Below are 23,838 nucleotides of genomic sequence, written 5' to 3'. Positions count from 1 at the left end.
CTGCTGTCTTTATACCACCATGGCAGAGTTGACTGGGTTCCTAGAATCATAGAATAGTAGAGTTGGAAGTAGATAAGACCATCGAGTCCAACCCCCTGCTCAATGCAGGAATCTAAATCAAAGCATTCCCAACAGATGGCTGTCCAGCTGCCTCTTGAATGCCTCCAGTGTCAGAGAGCCCACTACCTCTCTAGGCAATTGGTTCCATTGTCGTATGGCTCTAGCAGTTAGGAAGTTTTTCCTTTTTTTTTTTTTTTACAATAATTTTTATTCAAATTTTCATAAAACATACAAAACAAAATCATAAAACATTCAAAGACAAAAAACAAAACAAAACAAAAATGATTAAACAAAAAAAATAAAATGTTGACTTCCCATTTGTCGCAGATCAAATCAGTTATAGGTCTACAATATATAACAATCCTGTCTCTTAAATTATATTATAAGATCACTTTCCTCCAGTAGTTATCTTAATTAATCATCAAATCTCATAAACATTACTTTATTCTTTCCACAAAAAGTCAAAGAGAGGTTTCAATTCTTTAAGAAATATATCTATCAATTTTTCTCCAAATAAACATGTCGATTAATCCATCTCGTTAATAATAATAATAATCTTATTGTCATAACCATAGTCCAAATAAACATATCGATTAATCCATCTCATCAAATCTGTTAGGTCCAATAATTTCAATAGCCATTATTCCATTATCCATATTAATTCCATCTTCCATCTTCAATAGTCCTGTTAAGTCCAGTAATTTCAGTGTCCAATCTTCCATTATCAGTATTCCATAATAATCTTGCTGTCATAGCCATAGTCATATAATAAGAGTCTGATGGGAATTTCCTCTATCCCAAATATTTTCTTGCCATCAATTCTGAATAAGTTGCTGAAATATTGTTGTAAAGTCATATCTCTGTTCTTCTTTTTTACAAAATGCACTGGCTCATCTCTTGAGAGTTTTTCCATTGTCACATGGCTGCAGTTAATTCCATAGATTTTCTCTATATCAAGCTCCATCACGTCATTCCAGTCCAGAAGATTATCCAAGCCATTGATAACTTTATCTCTAATATCTTCATTAATTTCTTCAGAGATAACGTTAAATTCCAAACAGTAGATTTTATTTCTAATATCCATAAACTCCAGATCTTTTTCCAATTCCACATTTGTTCCAATCTCCAGGGCTTGTATCTTCCCTTTATTTTTTCTTTTCTCATCTCTGACCTCATTCTCCTCTCTCACAGGATCCCCTATTTCTTTAAGCTCCTGCGTCATTTTGCTCAGTTCCATTTTCAGCTCCTTACTGCCCTGTCGCAGGGTTTGTTTCGTTATCTCAATCTCATCCATTATTTTCTGAAACATAATTACTTCCAGATTCTCAGCCACTTTCTTGATTGCCATTTTTAAAACCACGAAAACAAAACAAAACAAAAATAAAGAAGAACCACTTCTTATTTCAGCAACAATTGAGTTAATATTCCAGGCTTGATGACATCACAGTATAAACAGAGCAGCCTGCCTTATCTCTCTATGTTCAAGAATACAAAACAAATTTAGTTCCCAGCATCAAAACAGTTAGTGGCGTCGTGAAGAAGCAGATTCGTCAAAATAAAATAGACCAAAAAGAGAATAGTCCCAGACAATATAATGTTCCTCGGAATAGAAATCCCTCTTCTGTTTATATCTTTAGAATGCACTTCCAGGACAGCTTTTTGCAATAGAAACAGAGAGAAGCTGTTAATTTCGTGAATAACAGAGAAGAGTTATAGCTCACCCAGAAGTTCTTTAAAGCTGATTCATTTGACAAATCTCTTTTTGCTGCAACAATTTAAACCAAGTAAAAAAAATAATAGAAAGAAGGGTGCTTGCCTGTTAGTCCGTTTTCTCTTTGAAGAAAAGATAAACGTGTCGCATTAATCAGATAGAGCTTGTTCGGAAGTCCGTCTGGCATTGCTGGCTGGACCTTTTCTCATAAATTAATGAAATCCAGTCCTCCCAACAAAAACAGGCTTTTGAGGTTGATCTCTACGTTTCTCCCTGCCCGGGAGAAATTTCATCAGTCAAAAAAAAAAATGTTCTGACTGATTTATATCTGAATAAGCTTCTTTTGAGGCGGGAGCCCGTCTCAAAAGCAGGCACAAGCGAAGTCACCCTTCCCGGAAGTCGCAGTTAGGAAGTTTTTCCTGATGTCCAGTTGAAATCTGGCTTCCTGCAACTTGAGCCCATTATTCCGTGTCCTGCACTCTGGGACGATCGCGAAGAGATCCCGGCCCTCCTCTCTGTGACAACCTTTCATGTACTTGAAGAGTGCTATCATATCTCCCCTCAGTCTTCTCATCTCCAGGCTAAACATGCCCAGTTCTTTCAGTCTCTCCTCATAGGGCTTGGTTTCCAGTCCCCTGATCATCCCTGTTGCCCTCCTCTGAATCTGTTCCAGTTTGTCTGCATCCTTCTTGAAGTGTGGAGACCAGAACTGGATGCAGTATTCAAGATGAGGCCTAACCAGTGCTGAATAGAGGGGAACTAGTACTTCACATGATTTGGAAACTATACTTCTGTTAATGCAGCCTAAAATAGCATTTGCCTTTTTTGCAGCCACATCGCACTGTTGGCTCATATTCAGCTTGTGATCAACGACAATTCCAAGATCCTTCTCACATGTCGTATGGCTGAGCCAAGTATCCCCCATCTTATAACAGTGCATTTGGTTTCTTTTTCCTAAGTGTAGAACTTTGCATTTATTCCTGTTGAATTTCATTCTGTTGTTTTCAGCACCATGCTTCAGCCTATCAACGTCCCTTTGAATTTTGTTTCTGTCTTCCACGGTATTAGCTGTGCCCCCCCCCCAATTTTGTATCATCTGCAAATTTGATAAGCATGCTCTGTACCTCATCCAAATCGTTAATAAAAATGTTGAAGAGCACTGGGCCCAGGACTGAGCCCTGTGGTACCCCAGTACGATTCTGGAGCCAAAGAACTATACTATACTCTACTATATTCTACTATACTATACTATCAGGAACTATACTATTCCTGATAGTTTAGTGGCTGTATCTATATGACTTGAAGCACCTACCCTGATGGAGGAAAGGAGGTGCACAGTGGTGGAATGCCCCATCTCAGCTGCTAAAAGAATTCCAAGGATTCCAACACTGCTGGTTCCATTTGAATTCAGCATCTACAAGGCTAACTCAGTCCCAACTTCCAAATGAAACCATCAGCCAACTTTTCTCCACCCCTCCTTTCTTTACCATCTACTTGATAAAGGGTTCTTGAGGACCCTAAAAAGCTTGCAGACCATTTTGCGATCTTTTGGTTGGCCTAATAATGATAATTATTTATTTTATGCTATTTGTTCTTATATTGTAGTGAAAGTGTTGTCTCTAATCTTGCCATACCCCGAGAAGTGGTTTGCCAGAATGCAGGCACTTTCTGTGGTAAGCCAAGACAGTTGGGAGAATAGGCATGTGCCAACTGGCATATAAGGCTCTTTGGTCACTGTTGATTGTCAGCCTGTTATTCTAGCTGCAGTCATTAGGGGGCAGCAACTGACAACAGAAGAGCCTCATATTAACCGAAGGATAATGGTTTCCATATTCACCCAGCCGCCCAGTCTCTCCACCACCGGTCTATTCAGAATCTCATTTTTAAAAGGAGTTAAGAAAGGAAGCAGACAGAAATAGTCTATTATAGAGGCTGCAAAGCTTGAAAACCACTGGCTTTCAGGACAAGGAAAGACTAGATATCTTAGGGAAGGACGGTAGCTCAATGGTAGAGCACATGTTTTGAATGCAGAAGGTCGCAGATTCAATACTCAGCATCTCCAGATACGGATGAGAAACACCTGTCTGAAGCCTTGGAGAGCTGCTGCCAGTCAGCGTAGAGAAAACGGAACTGGATGGATCAATGGTCTGACATGGTATAAGGCAGTTCCTTATGCTCCTATTCAGTTCAGCCTTTTATGCAGAACAATGAGGACTGGAATCTTAACTTTATTTTTAGGTAAAGGACAATAGCTTAGTAGTAGAAAACATGTTTGCATTCAGAAGTTCTCAGGTTCAATCCCAGGCTTCTCCAGGTAGGCCCAAGAAAGACTCCTGCCTGAAACCTGGAGCTCTGCTTCCAATCAGTACAGACAATACTGGCTGGACAGACTAATGGTTTGACTCAGTAAGGAAACTCCTTACATCCCTAAAAGGGGAACAAAGGGGAAAATATAAAACACTATTCTGTGATTCTGCCAATTGGAAGCTTTTTGCTATGGGACTTGGTGGCAGGTAGCGGTGGACATAATTTCCCATGAATGTAGTATCCTTGCATCTCTTAGCTCTCACCAACTAAGATGCAAGCTTTCTTTGAGGCAGGAGATGGAGGAGGATGGGGTTAAGCCAATCCTCTGAGTTGTCTGTGGGCTGGGTGGGTTATAGAGCAGATGCACATTCTCGCTCACTCTGTCTCTCTCTCACACACACCCCAGATTGGGCACCAATTGAGAAGGGAGTCTGCTAAGGGTGGGCTAAGGGAAGCTGCACCAGAAACAGTGCATTCAGTGTGATGGTGCCGAGATTATGGAACTCTCCACTGAGATTAGGCTGGTACTACCTGCAATGTGTTGTCGACGCTAGCTTAAAACTTGGTTGTTCCAGCAAACCTCCTACACTGAGTGCTCATCTTTTAGTGGGGTGGGTAGGACCAGGTTCTTATTAACATATTGCTGGATAAGCATTTTATGGATTTTATATTGTGATTGTTTTAGGCAAATTGCAGCAAATGACTATCCTAATTGGCTGCTTCCAATCTCAAGAAAAGAAAGCTGTTTGGAGGATCAGTGGGTCTTGTCACCCTGCCTGGACACTGTTTTTCTTTGGGAAATTGCTTGGAAAATGCTGCTTTCCCCTCCCCCTTTCTGGAGAATTATAGGAGCAGGGCCAGGCTACAGCAATGCAGGCCGCAAGCAGAAAGACAGGCAGTGAGTGAGTTGTTGCAAAAGGAAAGGGAGCTCTGATGTTAAGAAGACTGGGAGCTTCTTAAGGGAACTGTTGTCTCTTTTGCCAATATGGGCCATCCCTCCTCTGGTTGTAAGTAACTGTATTACAGCAAAGGGTGTCCTGGTTCCCATCCCAAGACACAATGACAGAGGCTCTTACTTGAAAAGTAAGAGAAATCTTTATTCAAGCAAGCAACAGTACAGGTTCAGCAGCAGGCACAGGATACAAGGAACACAATACAAGAGTTCAAGAACTGGACCAGAAGTTCAGGATTAGACAGAAGCAACCAAGATGTCCCATCAAGTTGTCACACCTCTCCTGCCAAGCTTCTAAAGGCGAGGCAAGGTGTGTTTACTCATTGGACTCTCTTCCTTTATGGGAATGGTGTGCTTGCGGGTGCATGCTTCTCTGAGGTGGATCTCCAGATCGACAGCGGCAGTGCCGTGTTCTTGGTGACAGGACAGTGTCCCTGGGCTCCAGCTTTCCCTCCTGTGCAGCCACGCCCCCAGGCTGACCAAATTCCTCCCCAGTGAGGCTCTCCTCTCCGCAGAAGGGGTGGAGGGGAGAGCTGGCAAGTCTGCTTCCCTAACAGCTAGCTAGATCCAAAGGAGCAGAACCTGGTGGCATTTAAGAGGCAACTGGACAGCCACCTGTCAGATATGCTAACTTGGATTCCTGCATTGAGTAGGGGGTTGGACTTGATGGCTTTATAACTCCTTCCAGCTCTACTATTCTGTGATTCTGACCTCTGACCTCCATCCCAGATTGCCATGACAATGCAATCTTCTGCTCCCTCCACCGCTCTCTGAAACTGCCGCTGCAAGCCAGACCCTGGTGGAACCATGGGGCTCATGACAAAGGTGGGGTTGAAGAGAAACCAACCTTAAATCCTGGGGGGCCCTGAGCTCCTGGAAGACCAAGGACACCAGTGTTCCCTCTTTTTCCCAGCATTCCTCGTGTTCCTTCCTCTCCATCTTCACCTTGTTCTCCCTAATTGGGAAGAGGGGAGAGGGGTTTTTTAGAAAAATGCTTTTATTGTTATTTCATTTACTTTGCACTTTCTCATTTATAGTTGAGTAACATAGGCAATACATCAAACCATGAAAACAATCGATGTAGTGGGGGGCTGGGGAGTGTAGTAGAACCTGTAATTGAACTCTTTCAGCCCTGATGTCCGATAGGTGTCCTGTGGGCCTGATCCTATCCATAGAGCATCTTCTAGAAGCCCCCAACCCCTCTCTCCCGGAAACCTCAGAAGCTCGTTGAGCACAGATGTGGGGAACCTTTAGCCCTCTGGAACTTGATGAACTACAGCTCCCATCATCCCTGGTCATTGGCCATGCTTGCTGGGGCTGATAGGAGATGTAATTCAGCAACATCTGGAGGGCCAAAAGTTCCCCACACCTGGTTTAGCAGAATGTACTACAGCGGTATATTATTACATTAATTTCTTACAATGAATTGAAGCTTAGCTCCCATTTCACTGCTGTCCATAGTGAGTAAAGCAAAATAGATAACTGAATTCAGAAGGTGAAACTAGATATTACCAGAAACATGCCTGTTACCAGAAGCATAGGATGATTCTCTTTGTCTTTCTTCTTGGTGACATGCAGAATAATGTGACATCATTGTGGCACACATTCACTTGTCACAAACAGCCAATTATGTGAGTTGGGAAATGGAGGAAACAGAGCATGATGACAGGATGCTGCCCTGAGTATGACTGTTACAAAAGAAGGGCAGGATACAGATATTCTTACAACGCAATTCTATGCCTGTCAAGACCCACTGAGTTCAAGGGGCTTGCTCCCAGGTATAGGACTGCAGTTTGAATGAATGAATAAAAACTTGCTATGCTATGCTAGTACCAAAAAAGACCTTGATAAAACTCAGGACATCTTGTATGATTTAACTTTTTCAGGAAGGGGAACAACTGAGTATGTCCAGTATGGCCTTCAAATGTATTTCATCTTTTTTTTATCTACCTTGTAAAAAGGTAATTAATAGCATGCTTGAATTACAGTAGTCCTGCACAGAGACGTGAAGAGGAAGGGGTAAAGAGTAGTATTTAATTCTACTCAGAATAGACCCTGTTGAAATTGATGAACCTAAGTGAGCCATGTGCATTAATTTCAGTGGGCCTACTCTGAGTTGAACTAGAGACTGAGTAGGCACTGGAGACAACTCAAAGTGACAAATTTCGTAATAGCATTACTACTAGTGCTAGTAATCAAAGTAGTAGGAGCTCCACTACTGTGTTTACAACTTGTAGTTATGGTAGTAATTGCTAGCATCTGGGATGACACAGACCCCGGAGAGACCTCTTTAGAGGAGAAAGAGGCTTCCACCCTGCTCTCACTGAAGACGTGGAGAAAGCCATGCCAGTCAAGAGGCAGCTTGAAGAGCCCTCTTTCAGAGATGCCCTGCCTGGGCCCCCAAATGATCCCATCCAGAACCCTGCCTTGATCCCTGATTCTCTTTGTCCCCTCCCCCTGGGTCTCAGGAGTAAAGATGATGGTAGCCCACACAGGAAGCTCAAAGTCACAAGCAGAGAACCCATTTGACTGTGAGACAGCCTTATTGGTAGGGGTCCATTTGGGAGGAAGGATGTACTTAGCAGGGGAAGGAAGACCCAGCTGCAGGGAACAACGCAGCAGAGGAGCAGATAATGGCAGTGACTGTATCAATCAGGGGTAGGGAACCTTTGACCCTTTGGATGTCGCAGGACTACAGCTCCCACCATCCTTAACTATTGGCCATGCTGTCTAGGGCTGATAGGAATTGGAGCCCAACATCTGGAGAGTTACAGGTTTCCCCACTCCTGATATAAATCCTTCAGTCTCCTCTGGAACTTTGCTGGGTTATCAGCTCCTTTCAGTTCTGACTACAGTGTTGACTCTGGCTCCGATTTCCCTGCCTGGTGCTGGTCATGCACAGCATGCTAATAGTAACTGCAGTAGCATACAAGCTGTCCTCCCACAGACGACAGTGAGAGTACAGGGGTTGACCTATGAACTCTCGCACTTACCTTTTGCCCAGTACCACCATCTTTGCCAGGAATCCCATCGATTCCAGGTGTGCCCTCTTGACCTTGCCTTCCAACCACTCCTCTAGGACCGGGTAACCCTACAAGACCCTACAAATATAAAGGCATTTGTGATTGAAGATCCTGAACAGTGGGGACATGTAAGCAGGTGGAGAAAGTACGCTGGCTGGCCGGCTGTGTCAATGCTCTGAAAGTGGATCACAGCAAGCCAAAAGTGTAGCAGTTAAAAGCTTGCAGGGGTTTGCTCTTGATGCTGAATCAGCTGAGCAGCACAGCCTAGGCCAGCCTTCCCCAACCTGATGCTCTCTAGATGTTGGACTACAACGCCCATCAGCCCTGACTGTTGGCCATGCTTTCTGGGGCTGATGGGAGTTCGAATCCGCAACATCTGGAGGGCAGCAAGTTGGGGAAGTCTGGTCTACGAAGTTTTACCCCTCTGTGGGGAGTTCTTGATGGCCAAAGGAAAAGGATGTGGAGAGTTAAAGGTTGCATACCCAGACTCTTTGTACTTTTCCACAATTCTCCTACACAAAGACCGATGAGAATTCCTTAAAGAAAATTCAGGGGAAGGGCTGTAGCTGAGTGGTAGGCAGAGCATCTGCTTTGCATGCAGAAGGTCCCAGGTTCAATCCCTGGCATCTCCAGGTAGGGCTGGCAATGTCCCCTGTCTGAAAACCCTAGAGAGCTGCTGCCAGTCAATGTAGACAGTACTGAGTTAGATGGACCCACAGCCTGACTTGCTATGAGGTGCCTTCCTAAGTACAGAGGCATCACTTAACTGAGGGATGGGGCTATGAAAAAACAGTAAGACAAAGTACGTATTTATCCTACTCAAACCCGGAGACCAAGCATTCCAGGATCGGCCGACCCAGTGGTGGTCTAACTATCTTTGCCTCCTCTGCCTTGGCAGTGGTAATTACCCAGCTCCCGCTAACACTTCCAAGCTTTATGCAGGCCCTAAGGCTACAGGGACTATGGGTCGGTCCAGTGATATGTATCAACATCTACTTACCCCCCTCATATCACCTATCCAATCAATGGGATAGGTTAGATGAGGCCCTCTCCTTCATAGAGTCACGGTTCCCAAATGATAAAATTCTCCTATGTGGAGACTTCAATGCCAGAATAGATCCTTGATCTCTCAGCGGCGTTTGATACCATCGACCATGGTATCCTTCTGGAGCGACTTACGGATTTAGGAGTGGGAGGCACTGCTTGGCGGTGGCTCTGCTCCTATCTCGGGAATCGTCTCCAGAAGGTGATGCTGGGGGAACATTACTCGAGTCCCTGGGTACTCCAATATGGGGTCTCGCAGGGTTCAGTTCTGTCCCCCATGCTTTTTAATATCTATATGAAGCCGCTGGGTGAGGTCATCAGGAGTTTTGGAGTGCGTTTCCAGCAATATGCAGATGATACGCAGCTCTACTACTCCTTTTCATCTTCGTCAGGTGAGGCTGTTGATGTACTAGACCGCTGCCTGGCCGCGATAATGGGCTGGATGAGAGCTAATAAACTGAAACTCAATCCTAACAAGACTGAGATGCTGTTGGTGGGAGGACCCTCTGCCCAGATGGTTGACGTTCGACCTGTCCTAGATGGGGTTACACTCCCCCTAAAGGAACAGGTACGTAGTTTGGGGGTCTTATTAGATCCGCTCCTGTCACTTGAGGCTCAGGTAGCCTCGGTGGCATGGAATGCATTGTACCAGCTCCGGCTGGTAGCCCAACTACGACCCTATCTGAGCAAGGAGCATCTTGCCTCAGTTATCCATGCTATGGTAACCTCTAGATTGGACTACTGTAATGCACTCTACGTGGGGCTACCTATGAAGACGGTTCGGAAACTTCAGCTAGTGCAAAATGCTGCGGCCAGAGTTCTCACTGGGACAAAGAAATTTGACCATATAACACCTGTCCTGGCGCAGCTGCACCGGCTACCGATATGTTTCCGGGCCAGATTCAAAGTGTTGGTTCTTACCTATAAAGCCCTAAACGGCATCGGACCGCAATACCTGATGGAGCGCCTCTCTCGCTATGTACCTACCCGTTCACTACGCTCGACGTCGAAGGCCCTTCTCCGGGTCCCAACCCATAAAGAGGCCTGGAGATCAACAACTAGATCTAGGGCCTTCTCGGTGGTGGCCCCCGAACTATGGAATGCCCTCCCAGACGAGATACGCCTGGCGCCTTCTCTGTTATCTTTTCGGCGCCAGGTAAAAACTTACCTTTCCGCCCAGGCTTTTTAAACTTTTTAAATTTTGTAAATTTTTAAATATATTAATTTAACATTCTAAACTTAATATGATCTTAATTTATAAATCTCAATGGCAATTTTATTAATGTTTTATAATTGTACTATATATATATATTTTTTCCACACTTGCTCATATTTTAATTGTGATTTTATTTGTTGTACACCGCCCTGAGAGCTTTCTGCTATAGGGCGGTCTAGAAATGTAATAAAATAAATAAAATAAATAAATAAAAAATAGGTAACTCCTGGCCATTTAATACCAATACTTCCAATCAGGACCCTTTTACTTACTCCCTGTCTCCACATAAGCCCCTTCAAGACCCAAAATCAAATAAACAAGGCTCTTTCCTAATAGAATTTGCTTCAGCACATCTGTTGTAAATTTTAAATGGCTCTACATACAATCTATCTATGGGCTCATTTACTTTCCGGACATCACGCGGTGCAAGTCTGATGGATTACATTCTGGTCTCTCAGACGCTGCTGAAGGACATCATTGATTTTAATGTTAATCCCAGGACTGAGAGTGACCATTTTCCTCTCTTACTTAGAATTAGAGCTCCCACGACCAGACTCTACTATCCCTCTCCTATGGAGCCAGTGGATATTGAAAAAAGAGTCTATTGGACAGATAGGAGGCGTGCATCTCTCGCACTCCTATTTCAGAGTGACACATTCCAATTAATCCGCCAGGAGGTCCTGAATGAAACCCAGGACCCCATATCGGCATTTCAAACAGTCCTATCCTTACTTAGGCCTCATATGACCCACAAAAGCAAAGGCAACCAAAAAAAAACCACTTATGCGCCTGGTTTGATAAACAATGCAGAGACGCAAAAAAAATCTTAAGAAACTTCTACACTTGTCTCTCAAGTTCCTGTTCCCTCAATCCCTTTCTGCCTTTAAATCAAATAAGGCCCTTTATAGATCCCTCTTGAGGGAAAAAAAATCAGCCTTTGCCGATTCTCGTTGGCAGCTATTAACAAAGATGATTACTGAAAACCAAGAACGTCAGTTTTGGTCTTTAGTACAGTCGGGACTTGGCCTCAGCAACACCTCCAACCAAGTTTTGATCCCAATCTCAACCTGGTATTCACATTTTTTACACCTCTATTCCTCACCTTTGTCTCCCCGTAGCATTTTACCCATGTCAGATATTTCCATCATGCCGTCATGGCCCCCAGTTTCACCCCAAGAAATTAAACTTCTGATAGATTCACTTAAAAATGGGAAATCCCCGGGAGAGGACTTCCTTTTACCAGAAGCTATTAAACAATTTCCCGAATGGTGGGCCCCTTTTTTGGCTCGTTTATTCACCAGAATAAATGACTCTGGCACTATCCCCGACGGTTGGAGATGTAACATAATCATCCCCATCTACAAAAAGGGTGACTCTTCCAACCCCGCTAACTTCCAACCAATCAGCCTGTTGAACGTTGTATCCAAACTTTATGCTAAATTCCTTCTTAATAAACTAGAAGTTTGGGTCCAGACACAACAGATTTTATACCCTGAGCAAGTCGGTTTCCGTAAAGGCTCCTCTCCAATCGATCATTGCCTAACACTCCATTTCCTGGCAAAACAGTCCATCGCCGGTCCTACCTGACATCTGTACGCAGCATTTGTTGATTTGGCTGCAGCGTTCGACTCGATCGATAGGAATGCTCTATGGCATAAACTGTATCATCTGAACATCAACCCCCGCTTGCCATACCTTATTCGTATTTTATATACTAACACCTTTGCTATAGTTAGAGCTCCCCATTCTGGAGCCCTATCTGATCCGATACCTGTGGAAAGAGGCATCAAACAAGGATGCCTCTTAGCTCCCCTGCTCTTTAATTTGTTTTTAAATGATATCATTCCTTTTTTATCCGGACCTCAATTTTTCTCCCCCTCTATTGGCCAAAGGAAAATACCGACACTTCTCTATGCCGACGACATGGTCCTTCTTTCCCTAGTTCCAATCGGACTTAGAAAGATGTTGAGATCCCTACTGTCCTATTGTTATAAGGAAAAACTCAACATTAATTATGATAAAACCAAAGTTTTAGTTTTTGGGAAAAGATTCAAAGAACATCGCTGGCATATAGCTGATCATCAGTTAGAACAACCCCAAGAATTTAAGTACCTGGGTATTTATTTTTCGGATACCCTTTCCTGGCAATATCACCGACAATATATTAAATCGCACGTGGTTAAGACAATAGGGACAATTTTAAAATTTTATCGATCTGTCGGGGGCGGTCAGATCCACCCTACTTTAAAGATCTTTAAAGCAAAGGTGATCCCACAAATCCTATATGGAGTAGCCGTATGGGGCTGGGATTATAATATCGTAACAGTCCTGGAAACTATACAAAATAGTTTTCTCAGGCGCTTGTTATCTCTCCCTGTGGGAACCTCTGCTGCGATGACTCGAATTGAGACGGGCTCCCCCCCACTGATGGCTCACATACATTTTACCCTTCTGAAATTCTTGAGAACACTCAATGGGCCCCAGCCCAGGACATTATTACAATTATGTTTTGACCACCCATTTGCCTCTATTTTATGGCGCTCTAAATTAACTAAATTGGTATCAACTTACCACCTTTTAGAGCAGGATTTCAATGCAATGCCAAATAATAAATCTCTACGTGAATACATATTCCTCCACTCTATGAACCAGGATAGGCTATCCTCCATCAACTCAAAGGTATCTCCTTGGTACTGGCGATTTAAGCTTGACCCCCACTGCTCTACTTATCTCCTTCAACCAATACCCCTTGTCCTTAGACGGGTGTTTACAGCCCTACGTTTTTTCTCCTTACCAAATGCGGACAGGGAAGGTTGATTAGCCGGTGTCCCTAAGGACCAAAGGAATTGTGTCTGTGGCTCACCCTCGGCGGAAGACCTTCCCCACGTTTTGCTCTATTGTCCAATTTATACCCAGCCCAGAAATAGATTTCTTAGCAAATGGTTAGAAATCCCTCAGCTTGATTCACTCGATGAAAAAATTACTTTTTTAATGTCAGATCATAATTTGGAAGTAACCCACAAAGTAGCTCTTTTTGTAATAGCAGCAAGAAAACTTAGGGTTAATTACATTGCCCTTCGAGATATTACATACGCAAGTTCTCTTACATGAGATCCCCACTTAAATGCTTCCCTTTTAAATGTCTCCATTTGATTTTAAAGTATTGTATATGTATTGTTTTAATTTGCGTTGGCCTTTGGCCCTGCAAACAAATAAAGATTGAATACACATGGTTAATATTTATCACCTACCGGTGAGCCTCTGCTGCCCGGGACACCTTGGAGGCCTTTCTTTCCTTTCTGGCCCTTAAAAAGTAAAAGAAAAGACAAGTCAGTCAAGCATCACTAAAGTACCAGGAGTCTCTCATAGGGCACGGCCTCAAAGATCATCAAATGCAGAATTTTCCTTCCACGCTTCAGTATTCCTGCTGAGAGCCAGCTCTGGATATTTGTGTGTACGGATTCTTAGCAAGACATCCTCAATGGGTCCCCTTAATCTGGAAAAAGGCAGTCTGTCAGAATTCTCTCACTTTGACGCTGAACCTCTCAGGTGCTCCATGCTATGTGAGAATTGTGGTGTTGCTGGAGAGCAGTGGGCCTTCTCTACACTTAGCAAATGCCCACATCATCACAGTCTTAGAATCATAGAATAGTAGAGTTGGAAGGGGCCTATAAGGCCATCAAGTCCAACCCCCTGCTCAATGCAGGAATCCAAATCAAAGCCTTCCCGACAGATGGCTGTCCAGCTGCCTCCAGTGTCGGAGAGCCCACTACCTCTCTAGGTAATTGATCTTGCTTTTCTGCATTTCATTTCTCTCTGACCAAAGTTTATACACACACCTACCACCATGCATATATATCTACCTGCAACAAGGGATTGGGGAGAAATTTGATACAGTTTGCATTTAAGGCCAAATCTATCAAATTTGCACTTTCCAAAATAATGTGAGAAACACAGCTTTCTTCTTTGACACCCCTGTTTACTCTGGCCTTGGACACCTGAGGTGTATATTTTTAGGACCATCCTATTTTGTGATTTTAGGTTGTTTTTAATGCTATATTGTTGTAACCTGTCCTGGGACCTCTGGACGAAGGGCGGGTAATAATAATCCTTCAAACGTCATAATCTGAATTTTGCAATGCAGTTCTCCAACCAAACAATGTTTACAAAAATGCATATATTAAGGAAGTGTTTTATATTAGGATAAATTGCTTGCAAAAATATGTACTTCAGTCAAAAATCGCATACAAAATTTGTTTATTAAAAGAATTTTTAAAAAACTTCTGCAGAAATGTGGAGAACATAATTTAAAATTAGAAAAATGAGATACTGAAAGAACCAACATTTACACATCCTTTCATTCCTACCAGCAACTGAGGATAGCACTTTACACATCTGATGGTGCATAAGAGTGGCGTAGGGGTTACAGCAGCCTTTCCCAACCAGTGTGCCTCCAGATGCTGCTGGACCACAACGCCCATCAGCCTCAGCCAGCATTGCCAATGGCCAGGAAAGATGGGAGTTGTGCTCCAACAACATCTGGTGGCCCACTAGTTGGGAAAGGCTGGTATAGAGAGTGAATGACTGGGTTAAGGCCATCGAGCAAGCAATGATCAAGCAAACTTGGCCAGAGATTCCCTCTCCATTGCACATTCCAGGGCTTGTGAGGTAGGTTAGGTACAGAGCAGCCTTTCCCAACTAGTGGGCCTCCAGATGTTGTTGGACCACAACTCCCATCAGCCTCAGCCAGCATTGCCAATGGCCAGGAAAGATGGGAGTTGTGGTCCAACAACATCGGGAGGCACACCGGTTGGGAAAGGCTGGGTTAGAGTGTTGGACTAGGCCCTGGGAGACCAGAGTTCAAATCCCATGAAGTTCACTAAATGACTTTGGGCCAGTCACTGTCTCTTGGCCTAACCTGCTTCACAGGGTTGTTGTGAGGAGAACTATGTACACCACTTTGAGATCCTTTGAAAAAAAAGGCTGAAAAGAACTGTAATGATAAACAAACAAACAATGCAGACTATGGTTTGTCATAGGGAGAGCAGAATATGGAAGGCGCACCATGCCAAAATGTCTGTAATGCAGATGCTGGATAACTTGACTTGGGACCTTGGTACCAAAAGGAACACCTATATTACAGGGGAGGTTGCTACACTGAGGAGAATTGGGTGCTGTCCAACCAACCTCAGTCTCCTTGCCTTTTCACTTACAACCTCTCTCTCTCTCTCTCTCTCTCTCTCTCTCTCTCTCTCCACAAATGCGTAATGCCATTCTGGGCTTGAAAAATACATAGGAAAAAACTACTGACTCCTACATAAGGCCCTCCACAGGGACTTTTTGAAGCCGTTCTGCTCTAGCACATTTGCTTTTATAGTCGGAAGGCCTTCTGTGTATCTTTTCCACATCTGCAGTCTCTGGAATCCAGGCCAAGTATGCAAAACAAGAACTGCTGGTGGTAGGAGGAGGGATGTTGCTTGATGCTCATTAAGAAGGGCGAGGCTTGAGAGGGCTACGGTGGGTGGCAGATCCCTCATTCGTTCCTTCTTTCTTCTCTCATCTACCGTTGAGAAACCTTTGGAGCTTGCCTGGAGAACAATCCTTCCATACACTAGGAAGTCCCAGGGAGGAGCTGGGCAGCAGCATGGGGGCAGTTGTGCCCTCAGCTTTCAGTAAACAAAGCTTCTGAGCCAGTGTGGTATAATGGTTAGAGTATTTGACTATGATCTGGGAGACAGGGTTCAGATCCCCACAAAGCTCACTGGGAGACCTTGCGCCAGTCATTGTCTCTCATAGGGCTGTTGGGAGTATAAAATGGGGAGGGAGGGAGCCATGTTACGACACCTTGAGCTCCTTGGGGGAAAGGTGGGTGAAGGTAATGATAACTATGATGATGGAACCAGAAAGCAGAGGCCAGAGAAGGATCCACCCAAATCTTTTGTCAGGATGGAACAAAATGCCACTGATTCTGAGTGAGGGAAGGAGGAAAGGGTAGGAGGGATATAGCCTTTGGCGACACAGGAAAGCAGAGAAGGGCTGTTGAATGTGGAAAGCACAAAAGTGTAAGGGTTCCAGCCAATCCAGAGAGAGGGGGGGGAGGGAGGGAGAGGAAATAGGTAATAGCAATGGTGAAAGTATTCCCACTTCACATTTCATACTTTGGTATGGATACCCAAGTGCCAAATCTATACACCCTGTGCCAGTGGAAAATGGCACACCTGTAGCCCAAATGTGATATGAAGTTCGTCATGTTGTTTGGCTTTGCATGGCTGATCTTTTTTAAGGACTAGTCCAGTTCTCTTTGGGGGTGTGTGGATAGCTCCAAGCACTAGCCCTCCACCACCACTGACCCCGCTATAGTTTTGGCTTCAGCTACCAGGTTCAGTTCTCTCCATTACCACATCACTTTGATGTGTGTTTCACTTAATCTACATGTTTTTGTACGCAATTTTGCCTTTAATATGGATTTTTGCATACAATTTCCCCTGATAATGCATTATAAATGCATTTTTGTAAATTATTTGTGGAATTTTCTGCACACTAATATACACCTTTCCACACACATTTTTTGTTGAAAAACTGCCCTGCAAAATTGGGAGAAGGGCAAATTTTGATGGATACATGTGCTTTGGCTCACATATTGGCTTGGGAAGGGCACATTAGGTAGTTTCACATTACCATGCAAACTGAATTAATTTCTTCCCTATCCCTACTCCCACCTGGAAAGCCTTCATATCACTCACAGCCCTTGTTCTTCTCGGGGAACCTGTTGCCAGGCAGCCAGTGGGCCCTTGTGGCTCTTCAGAGTCAGTGTCGCACATGCTCAGTAAGGCCAAGTGTCCTTGACACAGGAGTAGGGATGGAGGCCGATTGATAGCGTCGGTTTGGATCTAATTTCACAGAACTGCTAGGCAGTTATTGTTTGTGTTTGTTTGTATTCTGATATTTATTGCTGTAACTGCCTGCCATCCCTGCTTTGCAAACTGTATGTGAGCTCCACTTTGCAAAACAAATGGTGGTACATTATTTTGCAATGTTACCTATATGCACAAAATTTCCCACACTGCCCCCCAACACACCCGTCTCCCTCCCCCACCCATTTTGGAGAAAGCAAGATTGGCAGCACCGACCCACACATGCATACAAAGCCATTCTGTGCACTTGAGGAAGGGCAGGCAGACCTTGCCCAGGGTGAAGTTGAGCAAAATGCTCCAGCTTGATCAACTACCTGCACACACTGATATTTCTTTCCTCTCCTGTCCTGTTCTGTCTCCGTTACCAAGGTGGGCTTCTCTAACTCATGATGGATCTCTCTCCCCTTCAATGTTGTATACAGTTTAATTCAATTTTAAATGCAGGTTTTTGTATGTTTTTATTATATGTATTGGTTTTTATTTGTAAGCTGCCCTGAGTTCCAGCTCTGGGAAAAGGGCGGAGTAAAAATAAAGATAAAGATAATATAATAATAATAATAATAATAATAATAATGCGCTGTCTCCTCCTCTTCCACTTCTCCCAGTTCCCCACACCAGCCTTGCTGCTCCATCCCTGGCCCAGGCATTCCTTCCATGTGCTTCCTATTAAGGATCCACCACCCTGCGACTCCAGCCAGCTTTCTTCCCTGTGTGGTAGCAGCTGCTGCTGCTGGCTCTCAAGTGAACAACAACTTTGGGCCAGCCTTTCCAATCTCCAAGTCCCTGCTGCAATTCCCCTCCCCCCTCACCTTTACTCCCACCCCCAGCTAGATTCTTCCCCTCGTCTCAACTGGCTTCACAGCCTCTTCCCTGATCTCTATGCCATCTGCAATTTTACATCAGACTGTGAGTTCAAATCCCCACTCGTGTCACTTGGGTGTAAAGGGCCAGCTAAAGATCACCCCACAGTGAGTGGCTCAGGGGTTACGTGCCTTGCCACCTGTGCAGCCGTGGGCAAGCTGCAGAGTCCCAAGGAGCCCAGTTGCCCCCCAGCTGGCAGTTGCTGACAAGGAAGGGGCTGGCTTGTGCAGCTGTGGCAAGCTGAGCAGGCCCCAGTCAACTGGGGAGGACTAGCCTCAGAGGGAGTACCGCTTACCATGAAAACCCTATTCATAGGGTCACCATAAGTCAGGATCGACTTGAAGGCAGCCCATTTCATTTCATTATGTAACACCTATATTTCTCTCTTCTTGTCTCCCCCCTCCATCCTCCCAGTCAGCCAGCCACACAACACCACCTGGTCCTAACCCTCCTTTTTTCCAAATTCTCAAAGACACTTCACTTTAGCCACCCCCCTCCTCTCAAATCTTTCCTGGTCAATTTCACTCCATGCGCACCAGCGCACCCCAACTTTCTAACACTCCCCTTTTCCCAACCCACATATTCTTCTCTTTCTGATACAGCACCTTTTCCAACTTAGGTGTGATAATTTCCCTCTGTGATAAGTGCTGCACATTCCCCTGCTTGCGACAGGACATCGTCTTGGATTTTACACCCACTCCCCCACTTCCCCTTTGCCTTCTGTCTGAATGGTACCGAGGAGAAATCCCTGCCTGCCTGGTCAGTTTCACTCTAGCAAAGCACAGACCAGGCACTTCTTCTCTGCTGCATGCAGCAACTCTGGCATTGTCGGTCTCTTCTCTCTCTCTCTCTGCCTCCATGCTCCTGCTAGCTAGTATTTGATCCTCCCCCTCCCAAAAAGCAAAGATCACACTAGTCAGTTTAACTGTCACTTTAGTAAATCAAATAGCAAAATATAGACATTCGTTTCGCTGCATTTTTTAACATGGGGAACAGCTGCAGAAACATGCAGTATAAGGGTTGGTTCACAATAGATGGCAAATGTGCGAACTCCCTGGGAATCTGGTACTAGATTTGAATTCAGAGAAATTCTCCCCCAACTCTACTCAGGAGACACTACTATGAACCTTTTTTTTAAAAAAACCATGGTGGTTAATCTGTGTTTGGCTGTACATGTCAGGCCCATGTAGGTGAATATTTCCTCATACAAAAAAAAATTCTCTTGTGCATAGACAGCTAGCATGTCAGGAAGAAGGTTAAGCAAGAACTCTTCTCCTTGACATGCTAATTTACTACATGCAGGGTTTTCTTTTTTGTATTTTCATTTCATTCACTCAGTAGCATCCAATCATGCAAGTCCCCACCAGAAGTCAGAAGCAGCACAACCCAGACACAGTCTCACCATCTCTAGGAGCACTAGAGCTATATCATTCCTGGGCCCACTGCTTTCCAGCCCCCTAGCACCTCACGACTCCCTGGCCACCTGATGTGCCTGCTCCAACTTAGGTAACTGTGCCAGGAGGAATGGCAAAGTGTCTTCCTAAACCTACCAGATTGCCCTTGGAACCTTTCAGCCCCGGTTGGCCTGGTGGTCCTGGGTGTCCCTAAGAGAAGAAAAGAGACAGAGGAAACAAAATTGCTTGAAGAAATTGCTTGGCACAAAGAACAGAGTTTACCATCCTTGGGGAAGCACTAGCCAATCTCTGAGAAGAATAAGCTTTTGCACCTTGTGTGGAAGATTTGGTTTGCTCTGGAAGGTGAGTGGCCGTGGCTCAGTGGTAGAAGACTCAATCCTTAGAGTCTCTAGGCAAGCCTAGTAAAGACTGCAGTCTCACTGAAACCTCAGACAGCTGCTGCCAGTCAGTGTAGGCAATACTATGCTAGATGGACCAATGACTTGACTGGGTTTAAAACAATTTCCTGTGGGACCTTTAAATAAAACAAACACAGACCTCTTTATAAGTGTTTTGAAGTGCATAGCATCTCTTCTTGGAAGGTTTGGAAACCAATGCCTGATTCCGTTTAAGACATTTAGGGTGGTATTCAATGCTAGTCCTACTGAGGGTAGATCCATTGCAATTAATAGTCATGACTAACTTAGGTCCATTAATTTCAGTGGGTCTCCTCTGAGCAGGAGTTAGTTGATAACAACCCTTAGGCTGCAAACAGGAACATACTAACTAGATGGTAATCCCCAATGAACGTGATGAGACATAGTCCAAAATAACCATGCACAGGATTGCATTGCTGAAGGCAATCCAATGGCCCAAGGAGGACACACCTCCTGGTTCCTTTACTCATTTTTGCATGTGCTTTCTCTCCCTCCCTTCCCACACACCCTTCTCCATGCACAGAACACCTTGGGGGGGGATTTCTTACTGGTAAGCCTTGCTGTCCAGGTTTTCCTCTCTCTCCATTGAGGCCTTCTGGGCCCTGAAAGGAAGTGAGAGGCAGGATCTAAATTAATTTCTCATCCAAGAGACTTTTTTCAGTCCAGAAGCGAAGTGATGAGTCTGATATATCTTAAGCAAGTAGGATGAACTAATGCGTGTGTGTCTGGGGGAACCTTCTCAGCCCAATAACTACATTGCCTTCTGGACAAGCATCCAAGGGCCACATACTAGTGGTGGGTGGGGACAGAGGCAAAAGTGGGCAGAGCAACAAATGCTCTGCTTAACCCTTGTACAGTAGGCTAGTTTCTAATGCACTTGCACCTTCCTCTCTGTCCTCTTTCCTGACAAGCAAGAGGCACTAGCACTCAAGGAAGGTGAGGAGCAGGGCCAGTCAGGGATGTGGTCTGGGATGAGTTCTGGAAGCCAGACACAGAGGCCTGCATTTGGCTCCCGGGCCTGAGGCTCCCCTCCTCAGACTCATTCAGTGATTCCCCTAGACCTATCAGACAGACATAAAAACCCTAGAAGTACTTGATCCAGTCTATTGACACCAGTCTGGGCTCCATGTTTGTCCAGGAGGCAGTGAGTTCCAGAGAGAAGGGCTGGCAGGTGAGAGAGGGTGGAGGCATGAAACAGAGGAAGATCAAAATCAACTCTTTGTGATACACTTGGAAGCCACTGGACAGTTAGTACAGATGAGGAAGAGAGGCAGTGTGGTGCAGGGGCTATAACAGCATTCCCTGCCCTGGTGCCCTTCAGATGTTTTGGATGACAACTCACATAACCTCTGACTATTAGCCATGCTGGCTGGGGCTGCTGGGAGTTGTAGTCCAAAACATCTGGAGGGCAACACATTGGCTACCCCTGGATTTAAATCAACTTACTAAGTTTATATATTCAATTCTTAAATTTTTGGCTTAAAATTAATAATCTGGAATTGAATATTTGGGGAAGAACATAATCTGTCCATTTTTGTTCAACTCTGTTTTTTCCCTTATCCGACCCATAAAATCCAGGTGATGTTGCTCCAAGTTGCCAATTCCTATAGTTAAATGTATTCCCTTCAGTGGCGATGTCCAGTTTTTTTTTTTAATGCTGTTTCATATGGACTGGTGGTGGGTTTTTTGTTTTTGCTTCCAAATTGTGATTGCTTTGCTTACTTTTTAAAAAATCATATGGCTTTTAAATTGTACTGCTCACTGCCAGAGAATGTCAGATATTCGATGGTATACAAATTAGTAAATAAATACATCAATAAGCAAAACAAAGAAACTGGATGGCTCCCTCACCTGCTCCTGAATGGCTGAAAGCCCGACACAAAACTCCCAGTTACGTTTCGCTCTTATTTCAGGGCAAAATAATACTTCCAGCTAAAGGTGCAGTACAAGCAGTACTAGCAGCCAGAGGTTGGGGAAGGTGGCTTCCAATCATTGCCCTTCCCATTACTCCCCCTTTCGCTGCTGCCAGCCTTCTGTGGAGGAGAGTCGAGAGAGCCAGCTGTGGACTATCCAGAACCAGTCCCCAAAAGCTTGGAACTGTGTTCAGCCCAGCCTGCTGTGGAGTGCAGCAAAACTAGTAGTGTGGATTTATTTTTTGGCCTACTAACTTCGCTTTCTCTTTGTAGAGGTTGGTCCATTTGGGCAAAAGGGGAACTCCAAGTTCAGTTGCCCCCACCTGCCTGCCTTGTTATTTACATCCAGCTCAAGGGGGGGGACAGCACTGCCTGACAGCTTCCTCCTCCTTAGTCTCAGCACTGACCTTGCAGAACTGAGCAGGGAGAAGACGGGGACAGAAGTAGAATTTGCTGGCTCTGCCTGTCACTGGCTCTGGTTCCACCTACTGTTGGGCTCCCTGCTTTCTGCCCTGCCAGTCCCAATGGGCACCAACCACCGCTGGCATTGTGTTCAGATGATTTCATTGCAATAATGAATCTATCCTGTGTTGATTGAATGGTTGTTTTTTCTCTTATTTGAACACACTGATATGCCTTGCAACATAACTGTTTTGCCCCCCCCAAAATGTTATGGGTTGAATTCAATGGAGTAATTGTGCAAGAGGAATGACATCCACTCATGCAACAGAACTTCCCTTTCCTCTACTTGCCTGGGTACCCCCCATATCTCCCCCCTCAAAAAAATCTGCCCTGAGGGTAGGGATGGGCGCCACTTGGAAATCATTCCATCACCCTAACAGGCCAGTATTGATTTGAGTTTATTATTTGTCCACTAGCCACTGCTTTTACTGATTGGTTCCCCCCTGCAAATGAAATATTGACAAATTAAAGGAAATATCAATAAAAATATCATTCTTAATATCAATATTTTAGAGACAGATGTTTTTTTAAAAAAATCATTTTCAAAAATAGCTGTGGAAATTTGCTACATAAAAATCCGACCTGCAACTCTAGAGAACAGTCGAATTCATTGAAAATTCAGTACCAAATCCAAAGTGGACAGAATTCTAGTACTTCCCTACCTGAGGGTTCCTCCAACTCTTGACAGAAGATTTGGGGCTTGGTGTGGGAGACACACAGAGGGAAGCTCCATTGCATGAGAGGAAATTGTTCCACTTGCGCAATGATTCTGTTGGATTCAACCCTAGGTATCTGATCATGTTATTTTGGGCAGTTTAAAGCAGCATTTAAATAAACTAACCCGAACCCTAAACTTAAAACTGGCTGGCCATCAAATCAGAACTTTGTTCTGCTTTCCCATCTTTGCTTCCCATTTTTGGCTCCTGTCCTTCCTGCAGACTCGTCATTATTTTGTCTAGGTTGCTTCCCTTGACGCCTACCAAACTTATGTCTACCTGGGTCCCTGAGATAAATCCAAGCCTGCACATCCCTAAAACTCTGGGGGCAAGTCTCTCAATCACATTACATCAACCCATCTGTGATTTAAAGGGCTGCCTTTGAAGATAGTTTGGAACTGCAGCTGGTGCAGAATTCAGTAGCCAGACTGCTCACCGGGACAAGACAGTTAGAGGGAAAACACCAATTTTGGTGCAACTGCACTGGCTACCAATTAGTTTCTGGGTGCTGGTTTTGATCTATAAAGCCTGATATGGCTCAGGACCCCATTACCTCAAGGACTGCCTCTCCCTAGATGTACCAACCAGAACCCTGTCCTCGGCATCAGAGGCCCTTCTTTGTGTGCCCCTCCAAAGGAGGTGCAGAGAGTGGCAAAACTCAGTGGCGGCACCCCGTTTGTGGAACACTCTTCCCAGGGAGGTACCTTGAGGCGCCAGGCAAAAACATTTCTCTTCCCCAGGCATTTGGTACTCAACTTTGGAAGGCTTTTGTTGTGTAGCCTTCCTAAGAAGAGTTGCTCTACAGCCTTATATACTTTTTTTTACTAT

The 23,838-nt window shown here is 44.5% G+C and overlaps 1 protein-coding gene across 2 annotated transcripts in view; it reads right to left on the bottom strand.

Annotated features, from left to right (window-relative positions):
* The window catches only part of COL27A1 (collagen type XXVII alpha 1 chain), a 376,750-nt gene that overhangs the window by 36,725 nt on the left and 316,187 nt on the right, over positions 1-23,838 (bottom strand). For both annotated transcript variants that reach the window (XM_061603994.1, XM_061603995.1), the window contains exons 44-48: positions 20,468-20,521; positions 19,639-19,692; positions 13,565-13,618; positions 8,024-8,131; positions 5,878-5,985 (exon numbers count right to left, since the gene is read on the bottom strand). In XM_061603994.1, coding sequence (XP_061459978.1) covers positions 5,878-5,985; positions 8,024-8,131; positions 13,565-13,618; positions 19,639-19,692; positions 20,468-20,521 — 378 coding nt within the window. The remainder of the gene's footprint in view (positions 1-5,877; positions 5,986-8,023; positions 8,132-13,564; positions 13,619-19,638; positions 19,693-20,467; positions 20,522-23,838) is intronic.

The sequence above is a fragment of the Rhineura floridana genome, chromosome 20, assembly GCF_030035675.1.
Source record: "Rhineura floridana isolate rRhiFlo1 chromosome 20, rRhiFlo1.hap2, whole genome shotgun sequence".
NCBI classification, from domain to species: domain Eukaryota; kingdom Metazoa; phylum Chordata; class Lepidosauria; order Squamata; family Rhineuridae; genus Rhineura; species Rhineura floridana.
Note: the sequence above shows the minus strand (reverse complement) of the source record. Positions and strands in the feature narration are given on the sequence as shown.